Raw genomic sequence first — 20,284 nt, 5'->3', positions numbered from 1 at the left:
AAAAGGGGAAAGTACTAGTGGAACAGCCAGCAGATGGCGGCATGATGGTTATGGTTGCTAGACTCCCACATGATTGACTGTGGTTCCAGTCCTGGACCCAGCAACTTAAAACTCACACCAAGTGTGTGTATATGCATGCCCCAAATCTGGAGCACAAAGGGTTGTGCCCCCCCGGGGGGGGTGATTTCTCACTTTCTGTCTCTCTGGAGAGTTCATGAACCCTATAGAAAAAATATCTCTCTAAAAAAAAAGTACTAGTGGAATAAATAAGTAGGATGTTCTGGTTTTGAATGCCGTGCTATGTGTCAGACTTGGGAGTCTGCCTCTAGATCAGTGTTTTCCTGAGTTTCAGGGCAAACTGGTTCACAGGAATGTTCATAGATTTTACAATAACAAAAGGGCTCTGTGATGTCAAGGAAATTTGGAAAACACAGACTTCAAAGAAAGGTTCTTTTTTTTTTTTTTTTTTCCCTGTTTTTTTTTTTTTTTTTTTTCCCCTGTTGTCTTTTACTGTCTTGAGCTTTTAATAAGCTACAGTCTTACCTTGAATCTCTGGGGAGTGGCAAGGTGGCTTAGTAGTGAAGAGGGACCTCCTCTATCAGACCTCACAAATCTTTTATGTGCGGGATGTCTCAAGGAATAATAATGCCCTTCTATAAATAAACTTTCTAGATTACCAATAATGAGCATTAGAAACCAGATATTTTAAGTAACTTGACATTTATTTCCAAAGGTTGGATTTGATGCCATTAGAGTATATAATAAGAGAGTGAAAGCTTTGAGGAAAATACAGAAACTCATCAAAAGAGGACAATTAAGGGCAACAAAGGTGAGGCATCTTTTCCCACTTAAGTTCTTTACTTTCTCTGACAAAAGCAGTCTGATGGTCTAAAATTAAATGTCGTGTCCAGATGTGTATGAGTAGATGACATATGTGTCTGAGAACAGCTGAGCTGTTCTTGTATGCAACAGGGACTCAAAGGGAATAAAATTAAATCAGCAGAGCTCCATGGAAACATAGGGTGTATGATTCTTCCATCATAAATAGCATGTGCACTGTTTTTTAAACCTTATTATTGCTGAAAGGAATAAAATAAGTGTAAATTAATGATGGAAAATCACTCACAATAGAAGGCAGTAAATTAATAAAACTTTGGAAATAATAACTTTTACTCAGACCCTCCTGTCAATGTTCTCTCTTGGCAGTTTCACAATCTTCTAGAAATCAAGTTTTCTGGCTCCTCTGTTCTTCCATTTTTCTTCCTTTCTTCAAAGTTTGGGCTGAGGTAAAACTCATTCCTTAAAAGTTCATCCCCTTGATGTTTTGCTTACCAAGGAACAGTGTGTATAGGGCTTTTAAAATAATTTGAGCTGAATGGTTGAAAGACATTTCAAATTGTTAGCAATTAAGTTGACAGTGTTTCCTTTGTTTAGAATGGCATCATCAGTGATGCTGGTACATCCAATAATGCTTTTGAGCCTGATGAAGATATTGAAGAACCAGAAGAACTTGATATCCCAACTAAGGAAATAGAGATTCAAGTGGATTGGAATTCTGATCTTCCAGTCAAAGTGAATGTTCCCAAAGTGCAGATCCATAGCCTTGTGCTTGATTGTGGAGCTATATCTTTCCTGGATATTGTTGGAGTGAGGTCATTACGAGTGGTAAGGTTCTGGGTTTTTTGTTTTGTTTTCTGTTGTAGATTTGGAACTTTGGCAACAGTGAAATGATATATGCTGTCCAGTCTTGCAAAAGGGCAAATGCATGAACTCTGAATTTTCTAGGTGAATGGCTTTGTAACAGACTGTAATATTTTTGAAATAGAGTGTGATATTTTTGGCTCTGGAGCCAGACTACCTGGGGTAAATCCTGGCTCCATCACTAACAGGCAAGGTGAACATGGGCAAGTTGCTTAATCTATATCTGTTTCTTCACCTGTAATATAGGGGTAATGATGGTATATCCGTAGGCTTGTTATGAGGATTAAGTAAGCTAATAGATATAAGGAATTTAGAAGAATATTTGATAGAGCCAGCAGGGAGTATGGTGATTAAGGCACTGGACTCCTTCATGGCTGGTAGCAGTTTGAATCCCAGACCTGGTGGTTTGCTTTCTCACTTCCCTCTGTCTCTTTGATGAATGCATATGCTCTATAGCAAAATAAATAATAATAATAAATTAAATAATTTTTTTAAAAGAGGTTTTTGCCCTAGAGTGTGTGTGCTCACCAGAGAGAGAGAGAAAGAGAGAGACAAAGATAGTAAGAGAGAAAGTGAAAAATCACCCCTAGGGGATGGCCACACCACAATCCCTTTTCCTGAGATCCTGGAATCTTGGGCATGCATGCACATGCACCCAGTGTTGTTTTCAAGCCACTGAATCCAGCACTCATAACCACTCACTACCTGCTGGTCCCAATAATTCTTCTGTTTAAAGAATAATTTTATTTATTTATTTATTTACTTATTATTATTAATTTGATCAGAGAAAGAAAGAGAGAGAGAGAGCAAGAGAGAGAGGGAAAGTGAGAAAGTAAGCTTCCAGGGTTAGAACTTGAACCTCAGTAAGCCATGAGGGAGTCCAGTGCCCTAGCCACCATACCCACTGCCAGCCCTAATTCTTTACAAAAAGTATCTGACAGGGCCAGCAGGTGGCATGGTGGTTAAGGCTCTAAACTCCCACATGGCTGACTATGGTTTGTGAATGCATATGCTCTATAGCAAAATAAATAATAATAATAAATTAAATAATTTTTTTAAAAGAGGTTTTTGCCCTAGAGTGTGTGTGCTCACCAGAGAGAGAGAGAAAGAGAGAGACAAAGATAGTAAGAGAGAAAGTGAAAAATCACCCCTAGGGGATGGCCACACCACAATCCCTTTTCCTGAGATCCTGGAATCTTGGGCATGCATGCACATGCACCCAGTGTTGTTTTCAAGCCACTGAATCCAGCACTCATAACCACTCACTACCTGCTGGTCCCAATAATTCTTCTGTTTAAAGAATAATTTTATTTATTTATTTATTTACTTATTATTATTAATTTGATCAGAGAAAGAAAGAGAGAGAGAGAGCAAGAGAGAGAGGGAAAGTGAGAAAGTAAGCTTCCAGGGTTAGAACTTGAACCTCAGTAAGCCATGAGGGAGTCCAGTGCCCTAGCCACCATACCCACTGCCAGCCCTAATTCTTTACAAAAAGTATCTGACAGGGCCAGCAGGTGGCATGGTGGTTAAGGCTCTAAACTCCCACATGGCTGACTATGGTTTGAGCCCTGGACCTGGTAACTTGCTTTCTCACTTTCCCCTACCTTGTTCTGTCTTTCTCTCTGATGAGCCCTGTAGCAAATTAAAAAGAAAAAAAAAAGATAAATTAAATAACAAAAAGAAAATATTAACATTTATTATTTTATTTTTCTGATAATGTATAGGAAATAGAATATGAGAACAAGAGAATGTGGGCAAAGTTCACATTAAGTATTGTATTTCTATTTGTTATATGAACAACAGCAAGATAAGGAACACCAGGTATATGTAGGATTGGAAAAGTTCAGCATTATTAAGAAGTTAGAACAGGAAGCAGGTCAGGGATCTAGCAAGTCAAAGAAAAAGTCAAGAAGCAGGCAAGACAGAAAGCATTCACAATATCAGAAACCAGTAATGCAAGCTCCAATTCATTAATCCTTTCACCAAATAGATGCAAAATACCAAGTCTGTGCTAAGCACTCTACCAGTCCCAAGAGTAACTAGTGATTAAGCAGCCACAGTTCCTGTCCTCATGGGACTAAGCAGTCTAGAGGGGAAGGCATTTATGAAGTAATTTTATAAATAACAACTGTATTAAGTCCTCCAAATCAGATAACACAGGGTGTCATATGAAATGTCAAGTTTAGGTGAAGCTTCATATAGTATCAAGATGGTCAGGCAGAAAAGAAGGCAGTTCAGGGCACCTACAATCAGATGTAATAATATGAGACTGATTCCTAAGATTTGGCAAGTAGCTGAATGCGACTGAATTATGAGCAGATGAAGTTATTCATTGTTAAAAATTTTCCTTTTTTAATCTTTAGATTGTTAAAGAATTCAAAAGAATTGATGTGAATGTGTACTTTGCATCACTTCAAGGTAAATGCATATAAGTACATATCTATCTGTATGACTTTCTTCAAGCCCTTTCTCCCACCTTAAATGTGGGCATATGCTATTGAAAAGCCGTTTTTTTCCCCCCAAAACTTTTAAAACATTTTGATAAAGGGTGTATAATGAGCTTTGACATTTTAATCACTTTTAAGTATACAATTAATTCAGCAGCATTACTTACATTCACAATGTTGTGTAACCATCATCCACTATCTATTTCCAAAATTTTTATCACCACAAACAGACTCTGTACCATTTGCAATATCTCTGATAGTATTTTTGAATCCAGAAAGATATTATGTCCAATTATGCCAAAAAGCTAGTAATGTATGGAAACTCATGCTCTTACAGTGGTGGAGGATGAATGGGGGTGGGGAAACTATGGGGAAAGCAGAGCTGGAGAGGACTTAGATCCCTTAGAGCAAGAGAATTCTCAAGGGTGTGAGTCTCTGGAACTGCCTATGTATGAGTTAAGTAAGGGAAGACCAGGGCTTAGGCTGAGCTCTTTGGAAGTAGGGCCTAAGATGGGGATTCTTGAACAAGTGATGTTTTGAGATAGTGTACCTGGACAAATTTTTAAAGGAGTGAGGGGAACAGAATTGTGGAGAGGAAGAAACTGGTCAAAAACACAGTTTCAAAAATCTAGTCTTAGATTTCTGATTTTATAAGGAGTACACAGCAGGAAGAGCACCAGAAGGCTAAGCCTCTTTGAGGCAAGGGGAGCCTGCCTTCTTTCCCCCATGTAAGTCAGTCAACGGTTATAGGCCATCAATGCATGGGAGAGGGGCTGTCACTTTCCACACGTTTTCAGGTGAGACAGCTCCCATGGAAATTTTTTTCAGAGAAGGGCACAGCTGCAAACCATTAGCAGTCAGGCCCACAGCAGCTGAAGGATCCATACACTGGCCTGACAAATGGAACATGGTTGGACACCAAGGCTGTCTGCTATGTTATGGGATGGCTATTCTGAATGCTACTAGAAAAGAGAAGCAGGGCCATGTTTTTAAAGTGAGGGGAAAAATTAGAAGGAGGAGCTACAAAAACTTAGTAGTGGTTGATATTACAAAAATATCTTTTTCTAGATACTAACCAAACATAATCTCTTTCTTTTGAAGATCATGTGATAGAGAAGCTGGAGCAATGTGGTTTCTTTGATGATCACATTAGAAAGGACACATTCTTTTTGACTGTTCATGATGCCATTCTCTACCTACAGAACCAGGTTAAATCCCCAGAGAGTCAAGATTCTATTTTAGAAACGGTAAATATGTAACTTTTCTACATATGTATCTCTCCTAAGTGGCAAAAATGACATAAATAGTAGCTGTTAGATTTTAGGCCATTGCATAACTTCTTGGAATCTTAACATTTCTATCAGTAAAATGGGAGTAGAAACATTTACCTTGCTGGGTAAGTATAAGGACTAAATAAGATAGTTAACAGAAAAAAAAATACTTAGTAGTACCAAGTATGTAATAGTTTTCACAGTGTGTGGGTTTACTTATGAAAATGGGCATTAACAGTAATGCCTTTTTGGAACGTATAGCACTGAATCTTGGATCGTCTTTGACTTGTGTACATAAATGCAACCTAAATTCTTAACAGTTTGGAAGCTCTTGATGTATAAATGTCTTTAAATGGAATTTATCAGGTCATAATGATGTTTGATAAGGAAAAAAATTACAACCACAAATAAACCCAAGGTTAATCTCTCTCCCCTGATTTTCTACAGTTCTTATTTTGTTAATTTTCCTTTTGGATACCCAGGAGAGGTACTCATTCTGGTCTGGTTCACTGGGCTGGGCCTACCTACTGGTGGCCTAGTGTAAGACATCATTTAATCCTTTCTCATGTACCCATGCACGGTGAATTAGTAAACGAAAATAATACCTATCAAAATATAACAACAATAATGATTCTAGTGACATAATGGATTATTATCTTAAATTGCATCCCCTTTTTCTAAATTAGAATAAGTAGATCTTTATTGTAGATTGTAAGTTAATGTTTAAAAGGAAACCAATTCAGTAAACAATATCACATTGTTCTTCCCAATTACTGTTAGTAGAGAGATTTTCTACTGATGCTTCTGGAGAAAATACCCTAAATACCAAGGTGTGAAGCTGAAATATGAAAAAGGAAAAAAAAGTAGTAAAACTACAAATCTAAAAAAAGTTACATGCTAGCTGCTCATTTTGAAAACTCGTAATCCTTTCCTGATCTAATTTCAAATTCTCTAACCCACAGGTAATAACAAAGCAGAATCATGTGAAGTATCTTTAAAAAATGCTCTAAATGATGTATAGTGATTGAATATATAAATAATAATAATAAATTAAAAATAAAAAGTATTCTAAACAAAATAAATAAATAAATAAAATGTGAAAAAGAAAAAAAGAGCAGAACAGATCCCAAGTGTCAATTTCCTTCTCAACATGAAAGTTTTATTCGTACCAATTTTAATCTAAGATCTTAGGCTGTGAATGTCACCAAAACTTCTAATGAAGAGTATATCTACCAACTTAGACTAGATTTTGCTTGTAATGAGACAGGCACTGTAAATTTCTTTCTTTCTTTCTTTCTTTCTTTCTTTCTTTCTTTTTTTTTTTTTTTGACTCTGAACGAATCTTAGACTAAATAAGCAAAATGCTTGAATAAAATACTTACTGCTTCACTGGATGATGAGTTGAGCATTACTGGTGGCCTGTGAAATCAAGAACCTTATGGTTCTACATTTCCTCAGGGTTTTAACACAGAACTCTGTACATGGTAGATGTAGGTAAATGATGATAAAAACAAAACAAAACAAAACAAACACAAATAAATAAACCTCTGTGGCACTTTCATTTCTTTCAGGAATGTATATTATGGATACTCTGGCTGCAGTGATATCTCCCTTTCTCTCTCTCTCTCTCTCTCTCTCTCTCTCCTTTTTTCCATCACAAGAACAATCGCAGGACAGCACTGACTCAGTTACACCTACCCTCCATGTTTTCTAGTATATCATGACCATTGGCACAGGGATTTTATCCTCTAATTCAATTTCACACTAACAAAGAGAACTGGCCTATTTGTGAGATTAAAGAAGTTAAATAGCACTCCAAAATGTCCTTTTAGTCTCGACATACATTTGGAGGTGCTTTGAAAATACGAAGTTGCTTTGAAAATGGCGTAAGATAAAGCCCAAACTGTTGTTGGTTCCTTTTTTGCAGAAGATTAAATTACATGCTACCCCTAAAATGCAGAAATTTCCTAAATAACCAACCTGGTCCATAGACATTGGTTTCCATCGCCAATAAAATTAATTTCTATCCAATTCCACTTGGGGTTGTTTACTGACATCAGTCACAAGCCCTTCTATGTGCATGCACTGCATGTTCAGTGTGGTACTAAATGCTCTTAGCTTAGCCACTGAGAGAGAAGCAGGAAGAATTTAGGCAGAGAGGGTGATTAGTTAAAATGTATGCACTTCAAAGGTTGGGAAAGAGAGCTGAAAAGCAGTTTAGACAATAGAGTATTATACTAGTTCACACCTGAATGTGAAAAAAATGATATAGGGAAAATTCTGAGGTGGTAAATATAAAAGAACAAGAAAGCTGAAGAGGATTATGAAGTATGTAGATTATAGTATGAGAAGCACCAGTAAAGCTTCAAATAATTTTCTGTGCTGTATTAGGTGGGTGGATGCTATTATATTTCTAATAATATTCTGCATTCTCTTGGTCAAGATCACTCTCATTCAAGACTGTAAAGAACCTCCTGAATTAATGGAAGTGAAGCTGACAGAAGAAGAACTTGATGTCCAGGATGAGGTATGATCATTGTTTTTTTTCTAAAGGAATTAATTTGGATGGAATCCCTTGACAAATAGAGTAATACAAATAGTGAATATATCTAATTAAGAACTAGGGACCAGCAGTTGGCATAATGGCTACGTCGCTGGACTCCCATGTAGTCGACTGCAGTTTGAGTCCCAGACCTGGGACTTAAACTCACACCAGGCGTGTGTGCATATGTGTCCAAGATCCTGAGAGGAGAAGGGATTGTGGTGTGGCCATCCCCCTCCAGGGAGTGATTTCTTGTTTTCTGTCTCTCTGTCTCTCCAGTGAGCACATGCACTCTATAGCAAAAACCTCTCTCTCAATTAAAAAAAAAAAAAAAAAAAAAAAACTTTTGGGTTGGGGCCACAAAGTAAAAAAAAAAAAAAAAAAAAAAATAAAGAACTGTTGGGTTGGGGCCAGCAAGTAGTGTAGTGGTTAAGGCCCTGGACTCCCTCATGGATGACCACAGTTCAAATCCCTGACCCAGTGGGTTTAAACTCATGCCAGGCACATGTTCATGCATGCCCAAAATCTAAAGAGGAGAATGGAGAAGGATTGTGGCATGGTCCTCCCCTGGGGGGTGATTTCCCACTTTCTTTCTGCCAGTCTCTGTCTCTCCAGTGAGCATATGCACCCTATGACAAAAAAGCTCTCTTTAAAGAAAAAGAACTATTGGGCTGGCCCTGTAGACCAGCAGTTGGCGTAATGGTTGAAGGAATCAGATCACACAAGGCCAAGCCATGTGATTCAAGTACGGGACCCAGCAGCTTGAAAAACATGCCAGGCACATGTATAGGTGTGTCCCAAATCCCAATAGGATGGAAAAATGGAGGAGAAGGGATCATGGAGTGATCATGTGTGGTGTTTTCTCTCTGTCTCTCTCTGGTGAGTACACACACTCTATGCCAAATTAAAAAAAAAAAAAAAAAAAGATGGGAACCAGCAGTTAGCGTAATGGCTATGTGGCTGGATTCCCCCGTAGTTGATCATGGTTCGCGTCCCGGACCCGGTGGCTTAAAACTCACGCCGGGCGCGTGTGCGTGTGTGTCCAGGATCCCAAGAGGAGAATGGAGGAGAAGGGACTGCAGTGTGACCATCCTCCCTGGGGGGTGATTTCTCGCTTTCTGTCTCTCTGTCTCTCTCTGTCTGGTGTGCGCACGTGCCCTATAGCGAAAACGTCCCCCACCCCCACCCCTCAAAAAAAAGAGAAGAAAAAGATACATTTAGGGAACATAGTTTTAAAAAATACCAAAAGTTTGGTTTTGGGGAAAGTGGAAAATGACAATTTTCCTTTGAAGACATTAAATACTTGGAGACATGGGACCAGCAGATGGCTTAATGGTTACGTCGGACTCCCATGTAGTTGACTGTGGTTCAAGTCCCCTGGGGGGTGATTTCTCGCTTTCTGTCTCTATGTCTCTCTCTGTCTGTCTGGTGAGCGCACGCGCCCTATAGCGAAAAAAAAAAAAAAACCTCTCAAAAAAAAAAAAATTATGCCAGGCAAGTGTGCATGCATGCCCAAAATCCCAAGAGGAGAATGGAGGAAAAAGAATTGTAGCATGGTCATTCCCTTTGAGGAGTGATTTCTCTCTTTCTGTCTCTGTCTCTCAGGCGAGTGCACATGCCCTATAGCAAAAATCTCTCTAAAAATAAATAAATAAATAAGGACTAGCAGTTAGCGTAATGGCTATGTCGCTAAACTCCCGTGTAGCACAGTTTGAGTCCTGGACCCAGTGGCTTAAACTCAAGCCGGGCCCGTGTGCGTGTGTGCCCAAGATCCCGAGAGGAGAATGAAGGAGAAGGGATTGCAATGTGGCCATCCACCCTGGGGGATGATTTCTCACTTTCTATCTCTCTGTCTTTCTGGTGAGCACACATGCCCTTATAGCAAAAATCCCCCCCCCCAAATAACTAACTAACTAACTAAATAAATAAATAAATAAACACATAAATAAAGTAAGTATATGGGGACACTCTGCCCTGGGCATATAGGGATGAACAACTAGCAGCAGTTGACACACTTTCTAATGCTGGTTCACACACTAGACACCTCCACCTACTTCTGTTCTAGAGACCTAAACTGTGGGGTAAGGGAAAGGAGAATAGAGCAAATTTCTAACCCAGGAATAGTACATGAGAAATAGGAAAGTTATGTTATTCCTTTTCTGTCCAACAGTCACTTAAAAAGACATTTCTTCCACCTGAGACTGATTCTATGCATTTCAGATGCTCTTGTGGCATCAGACCATTCCCAGACCATGGCTGGACTTACAGTGTCTGTGTGAACATTGAGGCTCCACCACTGAGTAAAATGGGAACAAAGGAAGATCACACGTTTTTAAACTGAAAGACTTTATGGAAATTGTCAGTATCATAGCTTATGAACTCCTTCCTGCATTATCCTCGATGGACTTCCACTCAGCTTTTGTGAAAACATGGCCAGACATTAGCAAATAGTGACTTTTAGGGAGTTTGTGTGTCATGGTTCTTAGAAGTATCTAAATGTTAGTTGGGCTTACAAAACTGAATTTGATTTTTCTGTAAAAATCCCCAAGTGGACTGAGATCTGCCTTCTTAGCAACACAAATCTTTCCACTATACAGCCTTTTAAGCACAGGAGAATAGCTCTCATGTCTCCTCTAGAACTCCTCTAGGCAAGACTCCTCCAGGTTGTTTTTTTTTTTCTTTTACCATTCCTTAGAGACATGCAGTTTGGCCATACTTCATTGGCCAAGATGGGGATACAAAAGTCCAAATGTGGTCAGGTCAGCATGGAGATTATGCAATCATGATCTGCCTTGATCTTGTCAAGATACTTCTATTACTGCAACTTAAAATTTGTTTGCTTTAAGTGCTACATCAAAATCTTGGCTTCTGTTTAGCAGGAGTTACCTAAAGACTTGACACTTTCACACAAATTGTGGTCTACCTGGGTTCTCCACTTATATTTCTGTAATTGGTTTTTTTACTCCAATGCAGTACTACACATATTTCTGCTGGATTGCATCTCAGGTGGTTCCAGTTTATTGACATATGTCATGACTTCTCCGACAACCCAGTAGTTTTGTATTTTGTGTCTATTATCTGGCATATTAACTCTCTTCCCCACTGGTCCTATATGCAAGTCTGATACATATTCCTTTTCTCCATTTTTCCATGTCCTGATAAAAATGTTGAAAGGAGTAACATTCAGCCTCTATGATAAAATCAGGCAGTGGGGATGATAGGCAGAGGTTTTTGTGGAGAAAATATATTTTTCAGAATGAAAAAAATCACATCGTCATCTACCAGCTTAGGGAACTCCAAAGTCAACGAATCCTTCCAGTGTTAGCAGTTTATGAGGGCAGCTTTAGGTTAAGTAAAAACTCTTATCACCAATATCGGAACTTAAGAAACTACTACAGTATAGAATATTTACTGATTGCCATGTAAAAGAATCACTCAGGTAAGGTTTCTATAGATGGGAAGTAGATGGTTTCATGGGCACAAGCTTTAGAACCAGACAGACCTGGGTATCAGTCCTGGTTCTGCTATTTCTCAGCTGTGCAGTAAGTAATTACCCTGGGCAAATTACTTACTGTCTTAGTATCGTCACATAAAATAAAAGTAATACCACAGAGTTGTGGAAGCTAAAGATGCATGTAAAGTAGTAACAAGAACAGTGTCTTATACATAGTAGGTGCTCAATGAATAGTAATTTAGTAATTATTGTTTTTGTTTGTTTGTTTTTGTATTTTGTTATAGGGCACATGCACTCGCCAGAGGAGAAGAGAGAAAGAGAGAGAGAATGTGAGAAATCCAGGGAGGATGACCACACCACAATTCCTTCTTCTTTATTTTCCTCTTTGTTTTTTTTGGCAAACACACATGCACATGCGTGAGTTCTGTTTTTTCAATCCCTCAGGTCTGGGACTCAAACCTCACAGGAGGCCATGTGGGATCCAGCTGCCTTAACCACCACACCACCGGCTGGTCCACTGCTTTTAAATACATATGATTAAATATGATGAGGTGAAAAATTAAGTTTTTAATGTTCTTCTACTATGATGATATATATACTCTAAAATGAATAAAAGTAAACAGTCAACACTATAAAAACAAATTTGTAAAAAAGGTAATGTAGACTTGAGGAGAATTCAGTTGCATTAACATTTTGTTTCCCTTTGCTCCCACAGGCTATGCGTAGTCTTGCTTCCTGAAAGTGGGCTCAGGAGGCCACTAGAAGCATAGACGGCAAGACAAAATTTACCCACCAGTGTCATTCTATGCGAACATTTTCTGCATTGACTAGTTCTTCAGACTTGAAACACTCATTCTTTTTCTATTATATATTTTAACTTTGTTTTTTAACCTTTTAGCCATTGAAAGAGAAGCACTAAATCGTTCCTAGGCTTTATCTATATAATAGATTACTTCTAAAATGTACAAAATGGGGAGGAGAGTTATGCAGGCAATTTGGCAATGCCCAGGATGTGGTATGCTGCTGATTCCCCAAGACAGGTTTGCTAACAATGTTCATGTGCATACCAGCATATCTAGGTTCAGTTGAAAGAGCTACACAACAGCCCCCATGGGTAGGTGTGTTAGGAATGACTAATCATGAAGGAAAATCAGTTTCGGACTGACCTTGAGATCCATGAACTGCAACCCCAGTTAAAGTCACATTCAGTAAATGCTTAAATGTAATTACAATGCACTTATTGATAAGAAGCCTTCCAAAATCATTTTTAGAAAATAAGGACAAGTAAAACTTAATCATGCAGTCTTATTATTTGTGACCAGATGTATAAATAGAATTTAGGTGCTCTCTCATCTTGGAAGTGGTTTGCTTAAAACTACAGAACTGGGTTGATACATTGGGTTGTCAGTAACGTTCCGACAACCCAATATCTTGGAAAGGTTGATGCAGAGAAGTGAGTACAAAGAATATTTTCATGGTTTACAGAATAATTTTTCAATGATTGTGATCCAGTCATGGATCACAATTAAGATCAAACAAAGTATATGAAAGACTATCTTTTTTCTTTGTTTTCTTTTTATGATAAACTAACTTTAGTTCAGGGTTTTTTTAGTTTGTTTGTTTTTGCTATAGGGCACATTAACTTCCTGGAGAGAGAAAGGGAAGGTGAGAAATTCCCTCCCCCCAGGGGTGATCCATTCTCCTCCATTCTCCTCTTGGGATTTTTGGCATACATGCATATGTACCCAGCATAGTTTTCAAGCCCTGCAGGATTCAGGACTTGAACTGTGCAGTCAGGCATATGGGATACTGCACCTTAACCACCATGCCACCTGCTGGTCCTTAAAAGTGCAGTTTCAGGCCCAGTTCTGTGCCTTCTTGGTTAACACAGCTGGATCCCACGTGACTGATTCTGTGGTTTCAGTTCCAAGTCCAGAGGCTTGAGAAATACACTGAGGCGAGTGTGCATGCATGCCCAAAATCCAAAAAGGAGGGAGAGATACGATTCTCAAGAAAAGATTGTAGTATTACTGTTTGCCATGGGGGTGCTTTCTCCCATTCCTTCTCTCTGTCTCTTTAGCAAGTGCATGTGCCCTCTGGTAATTAAAAAAAAAAAAAAATGCAGTCTTAATTTATCCTATGTTTAAAGAAATAACCATTGCATTGCATTGGCATGATCTATTTTAAATCTAACAGGAAAACTCTGCTTATATTGTGCAAAAATAATTTTTATATGGTTATAAGACCACAGTGATCAAAATGAGTTTAAATTTTTCTTTAAAATTTTAGCAGTTTATAAAATAATCTATAACTGAATTGTTACTACTTTTCAAAAATAAATCTATGAACTGCCTATAGTGATCAGTTTTCATATCAAGTTGGTTGATCCTGAATTCTGGTTATATTATGGTCACAGCATAATTCAAATTATAATGCTATCTCACTTTTATAGGAATAACCTGCTAATAATGGCAATAAATCGAAACTCTAAAGAGTGAATGTAATAGTCTTGCAGGAAATGGATGAATACCTCTGTTAAATAGAGGAAATAAGCACTGCTCATTTTTGGAAAGAAATACCAAAGTTACACTTTACAATAGAGCTAGCATTTTGTAAACTCTTGGGTCCATTTGTAACAATATAAAACCTTTATCTTACTTTCCAAGCACACTCTAGCAATAATGTATCCTTTGCATTTTGTAAGTAGTAGCATACTTTTGATCTTGTATTGTTAATGAAATTTTTACTTGATATTAAGGTTGTCTGTTATATTTTTAACCTGAAGGATATGATTCCAGTATTGTATATAAATTTCTATAGTTGAAAATAATCAAATTATGTATATTTGGAAATGTTTGCACATATTTTAAATAAATGTAAAGTTGCTTTGTAAACTTCTTAGATGTGTCTTTTCTGAACAAAACCATTAAATATAATAAAAACATCACATTCTAAGTTCACCATTATTCTTTTTAGTCATCAGTTTGGTGTATTCTTTTTAGGGCCACCTCCACTGGTGTCTGTGTAACTTCCTTTTGTAGATTTCTCAGTGCAATTAACAATGTTACTCACAAATATCTCAGTGAAATCTTGTCATTCTTTCCCAAATAATTCTAGCTATTTTGTGTGATGGTTTTCATTATGTTAAGCAAATTTTTCATTCTGGTACTTCATACATATAAAAAGGATGTAAGTCCTAGTGTACTGCTTAAAGAATGTTCACAAAACAAGCACACCTGTACTGCCTACACCCATATCTACAAGCAGAACTTAACCAGCACCCAAGAAGCCCTCTTGTGCTCCTTCCCAGTAATAGCCCCCAAGGATAATCACTTCTAAAACCTCCTTCTCATCCAGCATAGAAACAAAACAAATATTTTTTCTCCTTCTCTTTTGTGTCTGTCATTTTTCACTCAACATTACGATTGTGACATTCATTCATATTATTGCATATATTGGGTCATCAGAAAAGTTATGATCTATTTTTCTGTTTTACTATGCAAAAATGTGTCATGACTTTTCAAACGACCCAATAGAAATCATTCATTTTTTTCTCCCTTTTGTCTAGTGTTTCACTGTCTCAATTTACCACTGTTTATTTATCCATCCTACTGTTTGTGGATATTTGTGTTGTTTCTGGTTTTTGGCTTTCATGAATAGTGCTGCTATGAACATTCTTGTGAGGCACCCTTCAATGTTCCAGAAATACTTGGTTGGGGAGGGGTCTTCTTTCTGGGGCTTAGACCAATGGGATGAGAGTCAATGAAACTAGAGTCATTTTCCATTTGCATCAGGATAGATACCTGAAGAAAGTTTAGTTTTAGTTAGAACAGAAAGCATTTGTCATGTAAATAATGTAACAATATAACAATACAACAAATGACAAATGATATCACAAAAGGCACACAAACTTTAATTTAATCAGTTCTTTTGGTTCCATAAGAAAGTCACATGATGGATAGCTAGAAAGAATGGGAGAGGCCCAGCTGTGGTGGTGCAGTGGTAATGTGCCACGTTGCGATGCTGGAGCCATATGCAAGATTGGAGTTCGGCTCCTCAGTACGCCTACAAGACCCTGCTACCTTCTCTCTCTCTCTCTCATGAAATAAATAAACTCTAAAAAATGAGAGAGAGAAAATGAAGGGAGAAGAAAAGGAAGGTCAGAGGGAGAAAATAGAGTGAGAAAACAAAAGGTGATAGAATCACCAATGAAGAAAATGGCATTAGGGAAGAGCTGAGGTTTAGTATCCTTCCCCTCAAAGCTCCTAAAGTATGTGCTGGAACTCGGTTGTATTGTGAACTTATTAAGAGGAAACTTAGTACCTTAATGGTAGTGAAAGGTCGGCCTTTGTGAGTGATTACAGTGGAGCTCCTCTGACTGACTTCTAGAGGGTTTATAAGGAGACCCACACACGTGAACACACAGACACATGAGCTCCTGTTCTCTCAGGATGTGCTAGGACTCCTCCCAATAGTGAAAACTCTTAGCATATGCGGCCCCTGGACCTTGGTCCTCCAAACTGTGAGCTGAATAAATAAATGTTTATTCTCTTAAATTACCCAGACTTGAGTGCTTTATTTTTACTCATATATATTTTTTGTTATTAACAATGCAATTGACTAGAATAGAAAGGGAAAAAAATAAGAAAGAGGAAATTAATGGAAGAAATAGAAAAAAAGAAAGACTAAAATAAAAAGAGAGAAGAATAGAGCAGTTAAGAAGAAGCAGAAAGGAAGGGTGGGACAGAGAATTTGGAAGAGGGAAAAGAAAATTGAAGAATTAATTGTTTCTCTTTCTGTGCTCTACCTTGTACTAGAACATGAGCTCCACCAGGGCAGGGTGCTTTTGTTCTTGGACAGATTCCAAGCACTTACAAGAGTGTAGAGTACAAGATATACATTATATGTACTTAACATTACTAAATGGGGGCCAGCAGACGGCATGGTGGTTGAGGCACTAGACTCCCACATGTCCTACCGTGATTCAAGTCCCAGACCTGGTGGCTTGCTTTCTCACTTTCCTTCTCTCTCTGAGGTGAGCACAGGTGCCCTATGCTGAAGTAAACCACAATAATGATAATAAATAAATTGAAAGTACACATATTGCTAGATGACCAAATTTAGCTGCAGTCAACGATGCAGAATAAGGAGAATGGAAGTCATCAAAGTACCTAAGAAATTCAGTTTCCTGAGTGTTCAAGCCTATTTCTATGGCCTACAACTCACTTACTAACCTGCCTACTTTTCTTACTGGTCTTCAAAAAGGGGCTGGGGATTCACCTGGATACTAACAGAGTGCCAGGGAGTTGAAAGCCCTCTTAGCTTCTATATCCATTTAAAATTTTCTGGCCACCATAGCCCATTTCATCCTTTTCTCTAGAAATATCTTTGAACCTGGACAGAGAAATACTGTTTTTGAGTAAGATCTTCTAGTTTGAAGACCATTTCCAATGCATTGTTTTAGGTCAAGTGTTCCAGTACTCTGAGTCTCTTTCTCCCTCCTTGAACATATTTTATTGTGAAATAAATATAGTTTCCACAGAAACTTGTGAAGTGCAAGGCAAGATCTTCATGCAGCCTTCACCCAGCCTCACTTAACATTCTGTATGACTACAGTAAAATATAAAAACTAGGAAATTGGTGCTAGTGCACACCTTAGAGCTTCTTCACATATTACTTGCACTCATTTGCAGTTTTATCCCATGTACAGCTTTGCATAAATACCACTGCAATCGAGAAACTCAACTATACCATCAGAACAAGACTCTGTGTCTGTTTAGAAAGCACTTGAAGTGGAGAGCTGCCTCTCCACATCACACCGCCCTCAGACTTATGGTTGAACAAGGACACTCTGAGTGAAAAGAGCACTTCTGGACAGGGTAAGTTGAACATCTAATATTCTACTGTAGAATTTGTTTGCAATGACTTAGTGAGACTCCAATAATAACGTGCTTGTCTTCTGCAGCTTCATTTTTTTAACCCACTACTATCCCAGTCATGGAGTTCTAGCCTGCACAGGAGGAACATCAAAAGGTCACCCTTAAGATGTGCAATAATGTTCCAGGTCCTTGGTCAACCAGTGCTGCAAGTGGCAGATGCTCTTCAGAAGGAAGGCCAGGCATGGCTCTCTTCAAGGCAACTGTGAAGTATGGGTGACCTACATAACACTTGAGGATGGCTCTTATCCCTTATGTTGATAAAGTAGTCATGCCTACCTTTTCCAGTTGAATTCACTTCCTAGCTCATGAATTCGTAGTGAACCAGCATAGCAGAATCCTTTAACCCATTCTCTCAAGCCTATACCATGTACTAAAGGGGGAGGCCTGGACATCCTTCTAAATCCTAGCTCAGAAATATCTGAGTAGGAGAGGTAGAGACTATCAGAATGCACTTGTGAGCCCTACGCCTTCTCCTAGTAAGCTCCCAATTAAGTGGGTAAGGGAAGGAAGTGGTGAGAAATGAGACTGGAAGGTGGACTGGGGCCAGATAAACTACAGTAAAGAGCTTGGATTTTATCCTCTGGTCTGGTAAGAGATAAAGGCAAAATGACTGGGTTACATTACCTAGCTAATCCAATCAGCTGATCTGGGTACCTAGAAATAAATTCCAAGGTGAAATTAAAGCAGGGCTGAATGAGGCTTTTGTTTCATGGTTTTCAAGGAGAGAATAAAAGATGAAAGCAGATGTATTAGCTTTTGTGATTTAGAAATAAAAGGCTTTTTCCATGGATAAAATTTTTATTTTCTTAGTTTATACTTTGACAACAATTTCAGTATTCTACTATTGGTAATTACATGAGGAATTACTTTTATGATCAGATAAATAAATATGTGGTATTTTTAAAAATGTAAGGCAGAATCAGATACTGATTTGAGATTATAGAGTTAATATTTTCTTATAAACATGTTGCTGTTTCTGTAAGAGAGTCACTGTCTTTTTTCTGGTTTTACTTGCTTTTAAAAAAAGGAACTTTCCATCCCTAAAACAATGGGAGAGGTGATTGTTTAATATTTCTGCTTAAACTGGTTATTAATTTCTATGACAAAACACAGGCTCTGATAAACATGTGCTCTGTGTTTGCTGCCACCTCCTCTCAAGGAATGAAAAAGCTTGAACTTTTGGAAGGGACAGTCTACTTTTCATTCTGCTAGCCCTTCTTGTCCGTATTGGCTAGTTGGCCTAACCAAGATGGAGCCAGTTGTACTGTGTGCTTGGGCTACACTCTGTCCTCGGTGGGTGGGGGTGGGGAGTAACATGGAGTCCAAATCTGCCTGCTTAAATGCTTGAGGCTAGTTTCCCTGTTGGTTTCATCTGCTCTGCCCACCCTACCCCCCACTCTAGGGTACCGGTTTTTCCTCATTTACTCATGTATTTATCAAATGTTTACTGGGCACTTATTTTGTAAGAGGCACAGAGTATCTGGGAGCTGAGCACTTGGGAAGTGGTAAATTAAACAGACCTAGATTCTGTTCTCAAGGAACTCAGTCTAATGTGGGAAATGATCAGTAAAGAAGTAAATATACCAATAAATATATAATGACTACTTGTGGGAGAGGTTCTGAAGGTGACAAATGGAGGGCAATGATACCAAAACGCAAGGATAGCAGGACAATGCATACTCTCTCAGGAGATAATATTTAAGGAAGGAGGGTTGGCCCTGTTGCCTATTGGTTAAGAGAGCCAGATCCCACATAGCCAACGATAGCTTGAGTACTGACACCAGGAGCTTGAACACCATGCCAGGCACATGTGCATGCATGCTCTAAATCCTGACAGGATAAAGAAATGGAGAAGGGATTATGGCATGGCCATGCCCTACAGGATGGTGCTTTCTCCCTTTCCCTCTTTCTGTCAGGTGCACACACCTTCTAGCAATTAAAAACATTTTTTTTTTTAAGGAATAAATTGACATGTATACCCTAGGGAAATTTTTTTCCAAGCATAAGGACCAGGCAAAATCCCTGAGGCTGAAAAAAATTCAACTGGGAGGGAGGCTGTCTAGAACTGAAAGATCAACAGAACTGGAATGTAGTGAGAGATAAAGTTTGGAAGTTGCCAAAGTAAGGCCAAAAACACTCAGAAGTTTGTAATGAGAAGGCAGTCAAAGGCTTTAAACTGGAAAAAATACGGTCCTATTTACATTTTGAACAGATTATTCTGAGGGCTGGCTTGATAGCACAGTAGTAATGTGCTACTGAAGCAAGGCTGAGCCTATATGGAAGATCATGAGTTATATGGAAGATCATGGTCAACCTATAGATGCTGGGTGGCTGGGGTCAGGGGGCAACTGCAGTGTGAAATCCTGTTGAGAGTGTTTCTCTCTCTCATACTGAAAGAAAGATTTTTTTAATGTTTTCAAATTTTATTTTTAGTTTTTGCTATAGGGCACATGCACTTCCTGGAGAGAGACAGGGGTGGGGTGGGGGGGAGTAAGAAACCACCCCCTAGGAGGATGGTCATGCTGTAATCTCTTCTCCTCCATTCTCCTGTCTGGATTTTGGACATGTGTCCACCATGATTTTCAGGCTGCTGAGTCCAGGACTCAAGCCACATAGTCAGCCATGTGGGATTCAGCTCCCTTAAACCTCCATGCCATTTGCTGGCCTGAAAGAAAAAATTAATTAAAAAGATCATTCTGAGAGAAATATGGACTTGTTTCTATATGCATAGAAGATCCCTCAATGTGTATACTTTGGCTGCCTACAAAAAGGAACTGGGTGGTTAGGAGATGGGCAAGAGGCAGAATTTCTACAGTAGACTCTTTAAATTCTGATGTTGTGCCATGGTAAAGTAATATATACACGACCCTGCCTGCTTTACTTGGAGACAGATAGATAGACAGAGAGATGGATAGACCAAGACTGGAAGC

The 20,284-nt window shown here is 38.6% G+C and overlaps 1 protein-coding gene across 1 annotated transcript in view; it reads left to right on the top strand.

The window, feature by feature from the left end:
- Positions 1-13,018, top strand: part of SLC26A4 (solute carrier family 26 member 4) — a 64,787-nt gene extending 51,769 nt beyond the window's left edge. The window contains exons 16-21 of the mRNA XM_027765414.1: positions 734-829; positions 1,435-1,665; positions 4,065-4,119; positions 5,250-5,395; positions 7,863-7,946; positions 12,131-13,018. Coding sequence (XP_027621215.1) covers positions 734-829; positions 1,435-1,665; positions 4,065-4,119; positions 5,250-5,395; positions 7,863-7,946; positions 12,131-12,154 — 636 coding nt within the window. The 3' untranslated portion in view covers positions 12,155-13,018. The remainder of the gene's footprint in view (positions 1-733; positions 830-1,434; positions 1,666-4,064; positions 4,120-5,249; positions 5,396-7,862; positions 7,947-12,130) is intronic.
- The last annotated feature ends 7,266 nt before the right edge of the window (positions 13,019-20,284 follow it).

Source organism: Tupaia chinensis, unplaced genomic scaffold (genome assembly GCF_000334495.1).
Source record: "Tupaia chinensis unplaced genomic scaffold, TupChi_1.0 Scaffold138322_1, whole genome shotgun sequence".
In the NCBI taxonomy this organism is placed as follows: Eukaryota; Metazoa; Chordata; class Mammalia; order Scandentia; family Tupaiidae; genus Tupaia; species Tupaia belangeri.
Note: the sequence above shows the minus strand (reverse complement) of the source record. Positions and strands in the feature narration are given on the sequence as shown.